The sequence below is a fragment of the Trifolium pratense genome, linkage group LG3, assembly GCF_020283565.1.
Source record: "Trifolium pratense cultivar HEN17-A07 linkage group LG3, ARS_RC_1.1, whole genome shotgun sequence".
Taxonomy (NCBI): domain Eukaryota; kingdom Viridiplantae; phylum Streptophyta; class Magnoliopsida; order Fabales; family Fabaceae; genus Trifolium; species Trifolium pratense.
In genome coordinates this window covers 16,916,332-16,934,740 of record NC_060061.1, presented here as the reverse complement: position 1 = coordinate 16,934,740, position 18,409 = coordinate 16,916,332, and the positions used below count along the sequence as shown (strand labels likewise).

The window sequence follows — 18,409 nt, the reverse complement described above, 5'->3', positions numbered from 1 at the left end:
AAGGTCAGAAATAGGAAGCCAATCTTCATGGTTGGTGTCTTAATTTTCTAGATATAGACCCACATATTTGATAGATTTTACCCACCTTGTATGGTATGTATCGAATGGAAGATTTGGCTACAACGATTGTGATGCTTGTGTGGGCACAATTAACATGCATCCTTTTTTTTTTAATATATACATATCGGTTCTCTCTTCTCAACCGAATTTTCTTCATACGTAAAAGTTGAAAACTCCTGACCACTTTGCTTAATGGCTCAATTTTTTTACCATTTGAATCAATTCATTTGTTACCGAGTAGCTACTTGAACAAGAAAGATATTAAGGGGATTAGACTGCAATATATTGCTTCTATTTCTTATTTTGAAAAAGCATAAATTTTGGAATCTCTATGGTATGGAAATAAAACCAATCAAGCCAACTATAGAAGACGAAATATCCCATCAAATCTCAAAATTGTCAGCTTGTCACTAAGGTGCGGTTTCAGGTTTTCTTGAGTTTTATATATTACATGTTGAATTTGTACAGAATAATTTATTTTGCTATTCTCCACAGTCACACTCACTCTCATTGAGTTTATATAGTGAATGAATTTGAGGTAAAGCCTTTTAATATATCTCTTAAAAGATAAATTTAAAAGCAAGACGTGGTTTCTATTTGAAAAAAATGTACATGAAATCAAAGCATATCACCCTTCTTTTATGATTAGTAGAGCTATTTACCTGGAGTTTATTCAAAACGCTAGTAGTTTGCACTCATTATAAATGTAGTTTTTGCAATATTTCTCTGTCATAAATTATTTGTTTATTTAGAATACCAATGCATCATGTCATTAATTTTTGGCTTAAATGCAGTTTTACCCCTCCTATTTTGAAAAATGCGGAATTTTACCCCCCCTATAATTTGGCTTAAATGCATTCGGTAAACAATGTTGAATTTGAAGATCACAAGTAGATTTCTGCAGAATTAGTAATTGGACAGACCTTCTCTAAAACGGTACTTAATCTCTCTCTGTAACTCCAAATTTAGTGGGGTTTGATTCTGTGGAAAGCTAACTCGATTACGGTCGTTTCGGTATCCGTTTTGTGAATTATTGATCCAAATTGAGTTCTGTGCGAAGCTTTGAACTTGAGGCTCAGAAGCAGATTTTGTGCAGAATTTTGGTGGGGGGCAAAATCCAACAAATTATAAAATAGGGGGGGTAAAATTCCGCATTTTAAAATAGGAGGGGTAAAATTCCGCATTTTTCAAAACATGGGGGGTAAAACTGCATTTAAGCCTTAATTTTTTAACTAATATATCCTTATTTATACTACCTTCGTCCCTAATTATAAGACTCTGTTTGACAAAAATGTACTATTCATTTACTTTGTTATGACCGTATTTTTTTAATAATATATAAATATAAATATTAGCATATAAAATCTTGTTCAATTTGTTTTGATGAGTATTTTCAAAATATTAAATTTTTATAATTTTTACTAATAGACAATTAAAAATATTAGTGATCAAAATTGTGCATTGGCGTGCGTGCAGTGGTCAAACGGGGTCTTATAATTAGGGACGGGGGTGGTAGTATATTTCAATTCACTTAACTACTCTACTAACTATTAGGGCTGGCCACAGATCCACGATCCGACATAAAGTCGACATAACCGTCAACATATGGAAGCATCATGTTAGGGCGGCTCGAGTCTTGGATTAAGAAATGTGAAAAATCGGGCATTAACAGTTGCATAACTGAACCAATTGAACAACACCAATCATACAATATTATATCATACTCATGCAACTTATACACATTTTGCTCCGATGATACAAAATTATACAACCCTTAATCAATTTATACTTCTATACAAAATTATTTAAACCGACACACTCAATAAATCAATTTTAAATGATGATGCAATATATAGCTTAAATATGGAACCATATCTTTGCTATCCACTCTACCACATCATAATTTTTCAATGAAAAAAGAAAAGAAAAGAAATGGATTATCACTCTATAAAACTCACTTAAATACCTCAGTTGGATATACAATTAGAATCACTATATTATAAAGTGATCAAACATTTAGATATAATCAACTTTTTCATACTATTAGGGCCCGTTTGGTGCGCAGGATAGGATATTGACAGGATATGATAAGAAGCTGGATAAAGATATGATATGATAGTGATAGGATAAACACTTATCATATCTTGTGTTTGGAGCACACATGATAAAAAATATGATAGCATTATGTTATCATATCATGTGTTTGGTGCAACTTAATATTGACAATAAATACATATTACAAAAAATAGTACAATAATTTCACTTATATTTTAGCAATATTATATAATAAATTTTTAAATATTTTATTCTAAATAAATTTTTACCTTAATATAATGACAAACTTAAATATCGAATAAATTCACACGGTCTTTTAACTAGTTATATTTAAATGATCAAATTATCATAGTGAAATAAATACTTTTTTAAAAAAATAAGTAAATAAATAAATTTTCATATTTTTAAATGACATTAAAATATTAATAAATAATCAAACAAAATGTAATTTTCCTTAGAACACAAAATTTGGAACTGATAAACAAAATTAGGTTACAACAACACAGTACTTTTTGTTTTCAGCCGACAGAAGAATAAAATTAGGAACTGAGAAACAAAATTAGAGATTAATTAGGAATTAGAAGCTCATCAAATCGATTTATGGTCATTAGAAGCAAACCAATTTTAAATTGTTACATGAAAGAAAGTGGAATTGAGAGAAAAGAGGATGTTGCAAATTAATTGTGGATTGTAACATGAAGAAGGTGCAAACAATTGAATCAATTGTAGAAAAGCAGACAAGAGTGGAGTTAGTTGCTTCAAACGAAAAAGAAGGATCAGGAGAGAAGGTATTTTTGTGAATGACTGATGGTGGAGTTGGAAAAAAAAGGACGAGCTTGGTAGAGGATGGGAATCGAAGAAGGTACTTTTGTGGAATAGAAAATCACGCGCATGTTAAAGTTATCCTATCAGGTTGCTAACCCACCAAAAACTAAGGATTAAAATAACAAAGGAGTAATAGGTTAGATTTATCCTTTCCTCTTGGTGCACCAAACAAGAGATTTAAACAGGATAGAATAATTTTATCATATCCTGTCGTCTTATCCTGCGCACCAAACGGGCCGTTAGCTTTTAAACTTATCCTTCTATTATTTCATTTCACTCTTTCTTGTATTCAATCATATTTATGCTATTTTATACATCGCATTGTAGAATAATTATCACTGTATTATTTTTCTTTTTGTTGGGTAAAAAGAAATAGCATCATGATTCATGACCCCATAAAATAAATAGCTTAAATAAATATTTTTTTGAAGGAAACTTAAATAAATAAATAAATAAATGCGGTAGTATACGACACATTTTATGGATTGGATTTAGATTATACCTTTTTTTTTTATAGTAGTTAATAGAGTACACCTTTCTTTGTTTTTTATTAGCAATATTAGCAAATATGACAATTTTGCGGACGCATAAATATGACTTTGTGGCTGCTCTTGTTAAAGATTCTCACATTTGAATATCAGTTTATTTATAAATAGAGATAATCTTTTATTTTACTTGTTGATTTTATAGGATTAGATTCAGTCTAAAAATTCTAATGGTATGAACCTAGTTTAAGATTTATTAGATCCATCTGTTATTAAATTTTCACTATAAAGCCACTGATCAAGTTCAATAGTGTTGAATGTCAGAGAGTTATATTTGTTAGAAATATTATAAAACCATTGATATGGCTCTATCCTAACACCTTAAGGTTTTGGGATAATCGGTTATTTGACATGGTATCAGAGCTTCTATGACTAAGTGGTCTAGAGTTCGATCCCCGCTCCCCTCACTTTCTAATTAAAAAGTGGAATTTAAGCATATGGTAGGTGGACCTATGCATTATCCACGCTTCAAGCCCAAGTGGGCTCTTGCGTGAGGGGGCGTGTTAGAAATATTATAAAACCATTGATATGGCCCAAGTGGGCTCTTGCGTGAGGGGGCGTGTTAGAAATATTATAAAACCATTGATATGGCTCTATCCTAACACCTTAAGGTTTTGGGATAATCGGTTATTTGACAATATTTTTTTTTTACGCAATGAAAGAGTTGTGTTAAAGAGTCTTATATTGGAACATGAATAAATAGAACCAATTTTCATCTTACAAGTCAATTTTATAAAATTTAATTAGACCAAACTCAAATTCTAAAAGCTTTTAATGAAACCTTCTAACTGTATCATTTCTTTTGAAATGGAACAAATTTTGTTTTTAAATATATTTTACAATGTTTTATGAAGTGTATCTCTTAACTTCGAAATAGAACAATTTTTCTTCTATATAATTGTTGGGTCAAGAGGAGGCAACTGAGAGATCATCTACATTGAGTTCAGAACAATTATACAAGTGAGTTAAACACCACATTTTAATAAAAAAACCTTAAAACATAAAATTTATCGGTCATAAAGTGTCAAACCTCAACTTTTCTAAACAATATAAAATTTAATTCACATCACACTTGCCACAACAATAATATTGTGTGTCATTAACATTTTTTTTAACATTAAAAATAGTAGTCTTAGGAAGGTAGCTCTAAGATATATGAATATAAAATCTAACATAACTAGTAAAATTTACCAAGAAATAAATTAAAACAATATAGACAATAGTTGGATTTCATTATAACAAATTAATGAATGTATTTTTAAGTACACAATCGACATAGGTAGGTGTAGGTTTAACTTCTCCCAATTTTTCACAAAACAATCATTTTCGTTAGCATGTCATAGTGTAAAGATTCTCATACTCATTGCAACCATTGATCTACATGAGTTATTCTAATCACTACATATAAATTTCATTTTCTTGTTAACACATTAGTAGCATGTAACACGTTAGAATAAAAATCACATATGCTTCTCCACCAGGGGGAATAACTTTTGTTTTCCATATTCCACTTTACCAACTTACCAAGAAATCAAACACCTACCTACTATATAGAATATATAATCTTCCAATTTTCTCTTTTAATTAATCTCATGGAATCACACAACAACACACATGGCATGAAACATACGAATGCTTCTCTTAAAAGTGGCTCATCACACCAATTAAGTTCTCTTCAACAATATAAATAAATGGATATATACACAACTGAGAAACTACCTAAGCACTAAGCAATAATAACAAAAGAAAAATAAAGTCACAAAAAAATGTGGTATTAGAGAATGTCAAATATAAAGTCACATATAGTGATAAACAAAATAAAAATAATTAATTAAGACATCACAATCTTTGTTCTAACCTGGAAGCCATCGATTGCCAAAGTGGGACATATATTGCTGCTATACATATATTGATCAAATTATTAATTCCTTCTTATAGTTCTTACACAGCAATCACAATTGACTAATAATTTTTTTTAATTCGAGTGTGGGAATAGTTTCAATAAAAATAATGACAAGTATATACATCAAGACACTGATTTAAAAGATAAAAATAAATAAATCAAATTGTATATAGTATTTGTTCCGGATTAGGTCAAGTCGCATTCCTCGTTGATCTTTAGTCTAAAGAAACAGTGATCAAATCATCACCCTTTAAACTATACTTTTGAACCCAGATTCTCTAAGGTTACACTAACTGGACGCATTCACGCGCGGTCATAGGATTTGTGACTGTTTGATCGAGATCAAATGGTCCAGATTTAAAAATTTTGATTTTTTTTTATAAACCGAAAATAATAAGCTTGAGATATGAATTTTCAAATTATGATTGGACAGTCACAGATCTCTTGACTATGTGAAGTCCTTGCTACCTACCACCACCCATATGGATTCGCACAACCATATTCTTTTGCCATTGCCAAACAGACTCAGATCATTGTCTATGATCCGTTCTAGATCATTACCATCCTGCATTGAGCTGCACAACGGTCTATCGCCGTTGTGTCTATAATCCATCCTGGACCAGTATTACGAGATATAAGGTTGACTTTGTGGTTGTATAGTAAAAGAGTTAAGAAGTGAAATAATAATAAGAAGAATATGATTCTCACCCAACATAATATTAACTGATTATTATTATTATATTAACATTTGCAAGTAATTAAAGATACTCTAATTTAAATTATGAAACTTGTACAAGCATGTGTTTGTTGTTGCTTGGCTCCACCAGCAACATCAAGAGCCACGCGAATCTGTTCTATGGATCCTTAATCAAATATTTAAAAGGACTAATTAGTGAGAGTATTGAATTATTTATGTAAAGTAGTTTGATGGACATAAGTGGTATCTTAGTTGGACATAATAGACTATAATTCCCTTACTTAAGAAGTCATCAACTTTAATTTAATTAATTAATTCACAATGTCGTTTTCAACTTTGTCCAACAAACATTCTTTGTTTTGTCCTCTTCAATTTTATACACTTTACCTACCCAGCCGACCAAGATTGATTTTTCATGCACATTCTAATTCCCTCTTCATATAGTTTATATATATCAACCTTTCAAAAATAATATATCAAAGTTTAATCAATTGTTTTTATTTGTGATCTCAGTCCTTAATCGTGGCTTAATTATATATTTGCATGTGCCTTATGTGGTCCAAAAATCCCAATCTTATGGCACCCAAGTTGGAGAAGATATATTGTATGTATTATTATTTCTTTTCAATTAATCCATTAATTAGTACTATATTTTGATTCATGTCTATATATATAATCAACCTATATCTATTTAATATATAAAAAGTTAAAGTGCAAAGTTTATATAATTGCAATCAACTAATTATTTAAATCTATAGCATTCTCATTTTTTGGTTGAGTTGAGTGCTCTTTTACCTAGTAAATGTAATTTTATTACTTTACCATCTCACCTAGTTAAAACAACGATTTTAGAGACCGTTCAGATTGAATGTAGGTCCGATTCTCGGTTCAATCAATTAAACTGATCGGTTTGGTCTGGTTTTCACTACCTTAATTTTATTATAGTACTGTTATCAAAGGTGCACTATAGATAATGTTAGTCTCAAGGCTGACAAATATTATGAAAATTCAAATGTGTCAATGTTACACTTGGGTTACCTTTTGACTAATAATCTGCTAGGTTTCTATTATTGTACCTGAATTTGTGTTCAAACTTTCAAGTCTGACAGCAACTACAAATTTAAAATGTTTAGTATGATTCAATGTTTACACCATGATATGTATATTTGTTTCACTTTTTATTTCCTATGGACATTTCAATGAAAATATAATCTTTGTTCAATTATATTTAATTGATTATAGTGATAGTGATATATTATGAAAAGTTTTTAAACAGTGCAATGTTTAATGTAAAGTTAAGATAGTTCAACGATTTAAAAGTACTACATGAAATTACACAATCTATTTAGTTTAGAGAATGATATTTGTACAACTAATTTTGGACAACTTTTGAGTTAGAGTCCGGATCCTGAAATACGTATAATTGTATTAACATTATTAACCAATAGTTTTGCCTTTTCTACAATCTATTACCAATAATAAATTGGTTCGAATGGTAAAAATATTGGTCCTCTTAAATATGTAGTCAGAGGTTCGATTCCTAATTCATGCATATTTATGTCTCATAGATTTTCGGACGGAGATTAATGCATTTTTATGATACAAAGTTCGAAGGCTTATTACAATCAATGTAAAAAGGTTTCCAGCATAATCCTCCTTCATCATATTTTAAAGGCATTTTAAGGTTCAATTTGTTTAACTGTAAATGGTAATGAACCTTATTATGCTGTCTCTAACCATCAAGCTTTGTTCTGGTAGTGTAGCTGTCTTCACTCATCAAAATAATTGCTACAACTTCAATTAATCACCCTCTATATGAGGACCACAAATCCACATAAGCTCTAACCAATAGATTTATAGAATCATGAGAAAAAATTACACATCTATAGACTTGAAACTTAACACATGCATGCATCACATAGATTATAGATATATCCCCAAGCCAACTAGGTTACATTACATCTAATCACATGACATAATTTGAGACCATAATAAATCACCACCCTCACTATTAACTATTATTAATTAACCTTAATTTCCCTTATGTCCCACTAGCCACCATCATGCTTGTGCCAACTGTTGTTAACCTTACTACTAAGAATCTTTGGCCCCACATTACCACCCCACCCCTTACCCCTAATGACAAATCAATTTAGATAAACAAATTTAGCCCATATGGACCATACTGCATAAGTACTTGCCTAAGCTAGCCTCTTAATAATTTTCCTTGTCACCTATGTGTAGGAGAAAACTTTTCCATCCTGAAAATCACTTCTGACGCATACATCCGTAAAAAATATAATTTTATTGTAAAAAATAAAGATTTACGCTGTCCAGATGTACACTTTCGAACAAAATTACAATTATTGTTTTGTTCAAAAATACACTTTTAATTTATTTTTTTTAGAAATATGAGGTGGACTAATTTGTTTTCACTTTGTATATTTTGTATTGGTGGCTTGGCTAAGTCCCCCCTCTAATCAAATTATAATAGCATACCACAAAATAGCATCATGCAACATCTAGGATAGAGGATAGGGATTTGCTGCAGTAAATTTCCACAAAGTTTAACACAGTTTGAAATCACAACCATCAAATGTAGATCAGACAATCAGTTATGAAATTACTCAAAACGATCTCAACCACATGATTTTAATCGGACGGTTGTTATATAAAACAGTGTGAAAACTGTGTCAAAAATGACAGCAGGAAATCTGTTTCCCAACATCTACGTCCATTTTACAACCAAAACACATACAGCACTATCACTGGTCTAAAACCTTCCACGTGTCAACCACTCACCTTCAACTTAGTGGTTAAGTATTCCCCTCTCTCTTTCTCCCCTTCTATTCTGGATTCCGATTACCTATTATAATTGTTTCACGCAATTACACGCAGTAGATGATCACGACCGTACAAAATAGATCCGGTGACTCAGATTTATTAAATTAATTTGATTAATTTACTATAGACTTTAATCCAGGCAATTGATATCCGATCAGACGGTTAGCAACAGTACTGCGTTGACACATTAACCGTGTAAAATTCATTTCCTTCTATTCTATCTATAATAATATAATATAAAATAATATAATATAATACTTGTGCTAGAAGAAAGAACTAGGTTGTTTTGTTAGAACCATAGTCTGCATTAAATTTCATAGGATTGCGCCGTCTGCTACATTACACTACAAAACTCTTCACACACATAATCTCAAGTAATTTTTTCTCATTTTCTTGTTTATAATTATTAATTAGTCCTTTTTTAATTTTAATTAACAGATAGATAAGATCATAAATAGCCATTAGATATAAACATCAAACAGATATAACAAAATACATATGCTCACTTCTTCTCATCTTCAAAACCACTCCAACTCACAATTTTCCTTACAATTTCCACAAACTTTTTCTTAATTTCTTGTTCTTTTCATGGTTTGATCTTATTTGTTTTTCTGATTAATTACTACTTTTGAAGATTTAAGACATGGGTTTGAGTTCTAAACAGGTTATTTCTAGCAGTGGAGTTGATTGGAAACAAACCTTATTAGAATCACAAGATTTAGAACTTCCAAAACCTCATCATCTAATGAGAAAACAACAACAACAGCAACAACAACAAACTCAACAGCAATCAGAACATTTGAATTGTCCAAGATGTGATTCAACAAACACAAAGTTTTGTTACTATAACAATTATAACAAGTCTCAACCTCGTCATTTCTGTAGAGCTTGTAAAAGACACTGGACTAAAGGCGGAACGTTACGCAACGTTCCGGTTGGTGGTGGAAGAAAGAATAAGAGAAGCAAAAAATCAAACACACCAGTTACTTCTTCAACCACTACAGCTACTACTACTTGCACCACCTCAATTGTTGCTAATAATATGAATGGTGGTTTGAATTTGAATAGCAACCTGATGATTCAAAACCCTCTTGGAGTTAGTGATCAAAAAACCATTCCTTCATCTCTATATCAAGCTTTAATTCATCCACCATCTTTGCTTCTACAACAGAATATGATGAATACAAGAGACTTATCAGAAACCAAAGATTTTGGTATTGGTAATGGTCATCATGGTAATGGAGTTTTTACTAGTACTAGTTCAACTATGAATCTTCCTCATCAAAATCAAAGCATGATCTTTCCCTTTTCAACTTCAACTTCATTTGACAGAACTACTTGTTCATCTTCTAATGTTTATTACTATGGAGAAGAGTTTAAAACAATGGAGGAACCTGCAGCTAACACAAAGCCATGGGAGATACCTCCTGCAGCAGCAGCGGCGGCGGCGGCAACAACTGGTGGAATGGAAGCTACAAAGTATTGGAATTGGGAAGACATTGATTCATTGGTATCAACTGATCTAAAGAATCCTTATTGGGATGATTCTGATATCAAACCTTGATACCATAAAACAAGAAAAAGTAACATCTCAACATGTGGTAGTGTTATTGTTCATAGATTAATTAATTAGCTATTTAATTTAATTGGGGTGTATTAATTTTTGTGTTTTTTTCTTTTCTTTTCATACAGATGATTAAGTAAGTGTTCTTGTTAATTTTCCAGATTAGGCATGTTAATTATTTTCTGCATATGTAATTGCTACTTAAAAAAAACAGTATTTGGATTGAAGCTGTCATGTTTTTGATTCAGCTTCAGGTTCAAGCAAAGGGTCCCAATTAGCTGTAATCCACTAAGTTTGCTTATTTGTTCATCTCTCTATTATTTCCTTTAATCTCTAATAAATTGGTTTTGTTAGTGTATGCAACTTGTTTGGCATTATTTCTTAATATAGGAATTGTTTTTTGAAATTTTCTGAGTGTTTTGTTATGTGGATGATTATTATAGATATGGAATCTGCTTTAGCACTGAACAGACAGGAGAATGTGATGGAAGATTCTTGTGGATATGTTTATTTGTTGGGAATGATATTATCACACAGATTTTTATTGCTTCTGAATCAGCACCTTGATCAGATCATTCTTTGATCTGTGGATTAAAATAATTCTTATTGTATAGTTGTTTATTACAAGTATGTGCCTCTGCATAATTTCTTAGTTTTTCCTTCATATCAACTTATTTGAGATTATCTACTGGACTAAGTATTCATGACATTGTTTGAGAGAGTTTATGAAAATAGTTTATTTCGATCTCATGTCCACACCATTGTGTTTTTGAGGTATGTCTGTTTTAGGCCTTGTATGTTTTTTCTTTTATAAAAGATGTTTTGGTAGTTAGAAGAGTGTGAGTGTCATTTATAAACTACCCTTAGTCTCGATTTCTAAGTGGACTGATATAGATCGACTAGATCAAGAAACAAACGTCTACACCTTAACTGGCTTGACAATTGGTGGACTGTGAACTGATATGGAGACCATATCATGGATTAATATTATAGTTTGACCATTGAGGTCATCATGAGCTTCACTCCTCCAGGCCTAGCTCAACCATGTAATGAGCTCCACTCCTACAGGCCTAGCTAATACATCACGAGCTCCACCTTCACATGTTCCACCTCCACGTGATATGCATGGACAAGTGATGTGCGATATGTGTGTTCCACCTTTACGTGATTTGCACGGACAAGTGATGTGAGCCACGTGTGCTCTAACTTCACGCGTCCTATACGGACGAGCTGCTTATGGATCTCAATGTCATACTTATTGGGCTTGAACACCTCAACCCAAGAAAAGACCCATTAGGTCAAATAATATTCATTATGTTTAATTAAGTTTTTTTGACAAAATGTTTAATAAGTTGTTTATCCATTAGTTGAATGGAGTTTTCATCTTAATTCCTCCAATTTAAATAGAATAATGTACGGTATATTGGACCACCAAATAATATTCAAGGATTATTTTCTGATTCTCGTTTCTTCTATTATTGAGGACTGAGGAGCCATGGACCAATATAATATACTAGTAGACCTTTTTTTGTCACAAAGCTGGTTTTCCCCACAGAGCAATAAATTAGTAACTTTGATTTGAATAATTGGTTAACACTAGCAGCTTTGTACTTTATGCATGTGAAGACCTCAATATCCTACCTTAACAAGTAGCCACAATCATCTTCATCAGATTCATACGCATGCTTTTCTGGTCCATTAATATCTTGTTACACTGAATATATTGAGTCACTTTGCAACTTGAATTGGACCACAACAACCACTCTATCTCTTAGAGAGAGCTCATGAATCATGTCACTATAGTACCTAACATATATGTTTGCTCTACTCATAGTGTAATCTTCCTATGACTGCATGCAGTCAGCGAGATTTGAACCGTTTGAAGTTTAGATTTAAAGTCAAAATTTTTACTGTTTTAAAAATTTAAAACTGCATCAAGATCTATGCCAGATCAGATGGCTAGCAGCTTTTGACTACGGCCTGACTGCATGGTTAACGATTACATAGGATCCAATTCCTAAGATTAGATGTGTTAATATCTTGAAATGCATTAAACTTTCTTATAAAATTCTTTAAATGTTTTCATTTATTGGCTTGAAAATTTAACAACTTTGCTTTCAATTGTTATCATGAAGGTCACATGTAGACACAACTGAAAACAATATATCACTATAGATCTGTATTGAACAAAGTAAAAGATTTGCATGGGACCACTTAAACTCATGTATGAATGTGTTTAGAAGTTAGTTTCATTACTATTTTTAAAATAACTTGTGTGAAGTTTTAGGAAATAGAATTCCTTCAACCTAAGTAACAATATTTAACACTTATATATGTAAGAACTTTGTGATCTCAATAGGGGCGCAACGGGCAGTGACGTACTCGTTAATAATGGTGGAAAAAGGCTGAGATAGACTTTGCAAGACTTTAGTCTAATCTGACGGACAAGAATCCTCTACCTTTTGCGAGGAAAAGGTAGGGTGGCCGAAAGGTAGAGAGGATCTAAATCCGAGTCTAACCTAGTATTAATTTATTAGAAATATTTTTCCATTTTCTCTCTCTCATTAGATTTCAATTCACAAGTATTTAGCTTTTGTTTGTTACTTTATGTTATTTTCTGTTATTTCAGGTTTTCTAGTGGTTGTCTGGTTTGTTCTCATATATAAGGACAATATTCTACCTCTTCCATTGTAATTTCATTCACAAGTTTATCAATTCAATAAGATGAATATTATTCAAATTCTATTCAGATATTTTCCTCTCCCATTCACCATTTTCATCTTGAATGCTTGCTGATACAATTCACACATCTGCTTTTACTATATGTGATTCTTTTAATCTCTATCCAACTATGTATTTGGATTTGGTGACTTCATTAACCATATAATTTGGCATAAAATCTTGATGATCCTATAATGTTAAGACTTATATCCAAATGTTATCCATTGTGATTCCTTGATGTCGGTATATAATATACTAGCATGTCCTATAAGGGACCACTATGTACCTATAGTGCCATGAACCATCATTGAAAAGTCAACAAAAATGAAATATAAACCACCCTACCCTCCAATGTGATTCTTAGAGAGGTATATATAAGTTAGATTCGCAAGGCAATGGAACACTACCTATTGTGACAAGATTTAAGAGTCAAAGGAATCCAAATATAGAGACCATAGTCTAAATAAATTAACACTCTTTTTTCAAACTAGCTTCATAATTACAAGTAGAATTTCACATGTAAGCCAAGTTAATAATAATACACTCCCAAGCCCTAAGTGACATACATTGCATTAAATGGAACAGTTGCATCACACAGTAACTGATCTTAGCCGTCCAATCTAAAATCGGTGGTTGAGATTGTTTTAATGCATAAAACTGTGTGTAACATCAGAACCGTTCAATCTCAAATGAAAGGATGTGATCTACTGCATGAAAATCTTACAGCACAGAATCCAGATCCATTAAATTCACAAATTGCTCATAGTGACACCTGTGTCTCTAGCATAGGGAAGGGCACCACCATTATTAGCTTTTGAAAAACTAACATAGTAAAGCTCAGAGACTATGCCTGTAAGAACAATGAAAGCAGCTCCAGCTCCAAAAACTCCTTTCCTCAAGGTTTGACATGAAGGAGCTCTCTCTCCCAATAGATCTCTATACTTTGTGTGGTAAGCATTCCTTACTGAACCAGCTAGAAGGCATGAAGCAGCAATAAGAAATGTCAACCTGGATCATCAATATCATAAACACCATACATCAAGAATTGCAAAACAAAAGAAAATAAGTAGAATTTAATTTATATACACGGTCAGTGTAAACCTATTTTACATATAGGTTAAATCACATTATCATATAGGAGAACTACATACATCTAGTGTATATATTTGTGTACATATTTTAAGAATTAAGAGTTGGGTCCAATTCAACCCTATAAAACCAGTGTGAGGATTGTCTTTACTTTATAAACATATATTCAGGCCATCTTGCAAGCGATATGAGACTTCTTAACATGGCATAACAAAGTGATCTCGTTGTATGATTTGATTGGAAGCATGCATAAACAAAATTTACATTGTCGGTGCTTAGAAATTAAAATACCAGGTGGTGATGAACAAACAAATTGCCCATGATCTTGATCCACTAGGTCTCATGGCTTTCCCACAGCAAAGGCATCTAGTTACAACCATAATGATCACTTGACTTGCAACAAGGATAAAGAGGGACCCAACACCTAGGCCGGTGGCAATGTCAGAATCATATTGACAATACTTTCTACCTTCAATATTTTGTGCTAAATTGGCCTGTTATTACAAAAACAAATACTAATTAGTGTACATTTGATTTTAGTATAAGTCTAATCTCAAACCTAAGTTTGTTTGTCTAGTTCATTCAATGGTTTAATTGAGCATTTAATGAGTCAAGCTTCAATAGTTAGCTCAATTCATTAATATCTCTAGATGTACGTAGTTCTCCTAGTGCCCTACAAGTTCTTTGACTGAATGGACTCACCCCTTGATTAATCCCTTACAAAACCACTTAAGCTATAAGAGTTTGTAAAATCAATAATAGACCAATTGTACTTTGTGACTTTAACTTTTTGAAGTATAAGATATTTAATATAAGGGGAGGTAAAGAGCAAGAGCAAAAATTTAGGGGGTCTTTGGGTAAAATATTTATTCAATAAGATCTTATCATGGCTTATTAAGGGAAGAGAAAGCTCTGCATAAGCTGTTTCCATAGTGTTGAGGAGCTTAGTAAGATAAGTTGAAATAACTTATGAACATATCATAAACTCTTTGTATAAACTATTCCAAACACTTGCACTTGCACAAGTATTTAGAGGATTCTTTACATTAGTAATATGACTATATCAGTTTCTGTTCTTCGGTACGCGCTAATTAATCCTATCCATGACTACATGTAGAAGAGGACCGGTGTGAATCATCTGAACCTTGCTGGTTGAGTCGTGAGATCTGTATTTAGTTATTTAAGCTCATTGCTATAATTCTCAATGATTTTCAACCAACTTTCTAAGTCTTAACCATTAAGTCACTATTGTGTCCTCTTATTTACTTGTTCTTTACAAATTGCGAAGTAAGTTTAGGCAGTGTTATTTATAAGTGTAATTCCTAGCATTACAAAACATAAAAGTTTCATCCCCAAGTAGTAGTAAGCAGGAAGAGGTCTGACTGAGAGTCAAAAGTGCATGTTTGGTTTCACTTTAGAAGCATCAAAAGTGATTTTATCTCTGAAGACTTAAATTGATTTTTGGCATATTTGGGAGTTCTTGATTATAAATTTTGCCACTGTTTGGTACTACCAAATTTTGAGTTTATGTCTTATAGCTTATAAGCTCATTTTGAAAAAAAGACTCGTTTGGTAACATTTTTTTCTCATGAACCTATAGCTTATTTTTACTAGCTTATAGCTTAAAGCTTATGACTTATTATTTTTTCTTCCAATAATACCGTTGTCATCTTACTTAAAAAAATTAAATATATCTTTTTTATGTGATTTCATATAAGCTAATTTAACCGTTAATTTTACCAAACACTACAAAATCAATAAAATAGCTTAACCAACCATTTGCTATTTTTTGCCAACCGAGTCTAACTCTAAGTTATGATTTGTAACTTTTGCCTGCAAATGTGATGTTTACACTCAAATTTATTGTTCAACTCACTTTCACCGAAACCGAAACACATCCCAACATAAATCACTTTACGTTAACTTATTTTTAATTAAAATCAATTTAACAAAATAAATTTTAACCTGGGGTAGAACCAAACAAATCAACAAAGAAAAAATAAGTTAAGGAGGGAGGGAGAGAGAGAGAGAGAGAGAGAGAGAGAGAGAGAGAGACTTACGGTACTCCTTCGCTGTTCAGCAGCAACAGCGAGAGCAAAAGCAATGAGATCAAACACAAAGACAACAGCCAGTAACAGAGAAGAAGCCATAGCTATTAACCAGCTTAGAATCCACAACTCTTCAATCTACTACAAGATAAATAAATAAATGAAATTAGATTTTGAGATTAATTTGTTGATACCAACAAACAACAACCTGGTCCAAACAAATTCCAAGCAATAAAAACAAAAAACAAGAGAAGCCGCAACTCAAACCGAAACGTACGGGGGACAAACAACCAAAGTGACTCCTGACATGACACTGCGTTTCCAAGTTTTAACGTTTTCTCCTTTTTCTTCTTTTGCAATACTAGTAGCATTTTTTTTTATTGGACTACTAGACTAGCCTGTCTAATCTCATTCAAAAATTAATTCTCCTGTCAAATGGTTTTAGCCTCCTCCGAATGCAATTGAGGTCAATCAAACGGTGGCCCTCTATACCAAATTCAACATTAATCACCACTAAATTAACTAATCATGTCTCTCCCTAGCATTTTAATTAATAAATGCTAAATGGTGCAATTTAGACACTAATTAAAAAAATAAAATTATTTTGAATTTTAATATATTTAAAATATAAAAAACATTATTTTTAATCTAAAATATAGTATTTTTTTAATTAGTGTCTCAAAAACACTAATTAGTATCACCCTTAATTATTCATTTACGTCTTGTGGTTCTATTCTAGTAAAAATTTAAGAATTCAAAAGATACCAATTTCTAAAAGTACGTGATTCAATCCAACTAATGGAATAAAAAAAGTAGTACTATAGGTGGTGGTGGGTACGTAAAGTGGAGTTTATGCTGATACTACCAATGAAAAGTGGGTGGAGTTTGCGCTGTCTGTCTGCATTGCGTTCCAAGCTGCGATGTGCGGGGATGAATAATGGCTGCTACTATGACACACTACAACCTACAACACATGTGGAGAATGAGCAACATGAACAAAAATGGAAGGAACCGATAGAGCAAGTTTGAGACTATGAAGAAGGAGACAAAAGGGTTGAATATGTTGCTTGTCCAAAGGGTTTTAACTGATGTAAGTAAACAAAAAAAAAAGGTTCAATTTGGTCCCTTTTGCATTTGTTAGTTCTCGTTGATCTTTTTGACTAAAAATTGTTTATGGGGTAAACTTTGGGGGCCAAATCGAACAATTGTGAAACTTGGGGTTAAAATCGCATAATTGAAACTTGGGGGATCAAAATCGCACAATTATAAAACTTTCGAGATCAAAGCTGCATTTAAGCCGTTTAATTATCCACTAACCGATCCACTTCATGCTACGACCTCCATGAAGATAAAAACCATCATAATGAATAGCCTTGCTGCTCCAAAACTAGAGAGAATGACAGTTGTTGTCTAGAAGATTTACTATTTTTGGTAAATGTTTTGAATCGATTATCAAGGCTCATTGTTTGCCTTCTACCATTGATTAAAAGCCGGTCATAGTTCAAAAGTCAAATAAAATGATGTACTTGGCGAATAAGGGCCAATTTTGTAATACATTAAAATTATTTAAAAGTCAATAAATTACCACACGGGACTAATACCTCTTTTTAACAACTGCGTTTCCAAATATAAATTACGACAATAATATAAAGAGTATACTAACTATGCACATGCATCTTCACTACAACATCTCTACGAATCGTTCACTCCGATCTCTCTTTAAATCACTCACTCTCACCTCTCTCCAAAACGCTTATTCCTACCCCTCTCTCTTTTGTTCATATCAAACTTATACAAATCTCTCAACATCAAGACTAATAATGACCGACCCATTCACAGACTCCCCCTTGATAAAATAACCCTAGATCAATTTTCGGTATCCCAAAAATTACAAAGACAAACAAGATATTCTCAATTGGTTGAAGTCGTAGTTACTTATTTGAGATATAAAACGAGATTTTTTAATTTTAATCCAAACCCCAATCCAATTTGTTTTTGTAAGCGGCCCATCACTATTCATTCACTGAAGAAAAAAAAACATTTTTCCGAAAAAAGATG

General features: G+C 32.0%; 2 protein-coding genes across 7 annotated transcripts; one reads left to right on the top strand and one right to left on the bottom strand.

Moving 5' to 3' along the window:
• The first annotated feature begins 9,189 nt into the window (after positions 1-9,189).
• On the top strand, positions 9,190-11,202 carry LOC123916261 (dof zinc finger protein DOF1.4-like). 2 transcript variants are annotated; one of them, XM_045967676.1, is made up of 2 exons: positions 9,190-9,303; positions 9,594-10,856. In XM_045967676.1, the coding sequence occupies exon 2, from the start codon at positions 9,675-9,677 to the stop codon at positions 10,491-10,493; it is 819 nt and encodes a 272-aa protein (XP_045823632.1). In that variant the 5' UTR covers positions 9,190-9,303; positions 9,594-9,674; the 3' UTR covers positions 10,494-10,856. The 2 variants fall into 2 exon arrangements, with proteins under 2 accessions (XP_045823632.1, XP_045823631.1); XM_045967675.1 differs by adding an exon at positions 10,937-11,202 and having other exon boundaries at positions 9,204-10,530.
• A 2,460-nt stretch (positions 11,203-13,662) lies between these two features.
• LOC123916262 lies at positions 13,663-16,736 on the bottom strand. 5 transcript variants are annotated; one of them, XM_045967680.1, is made up of 4 exons: positions 16,629-16,736; positions 16,364-16,489; positions 14,595-14,797; positions 13,663-14,222 (listed from the first exon to the last, which is right to left on the bottom strand). In XM_045967680.1, exons 2-4 carry the CDS (start codon positions 16,451-16,453, stop codon positions 13,964-13,966), a joined length of 552 nt encoding a protein of 183 aa, XP_045823636.1. In that variant the 5' UTR covers positions 16,454-16,489; positions 16,629-16,736; the 3' UTR covers positions 13,663-13,963. The 5 variants fall into 5 exon arrangements, with proteins under 5 accessions (XP_045823636.1, XP_045823634.1, XP_045823638.1 ...); XM_045967678.1 differs by having other exon boundaries at positions 16,364-16,492; positions 16,629-16,722; XM_045967682.1 differs by having other exon boundaries at positions 16,613-16,701.
• Between the last annotated feature and the right edge of the window lie 1,673 nt (positions 16,737-18,409).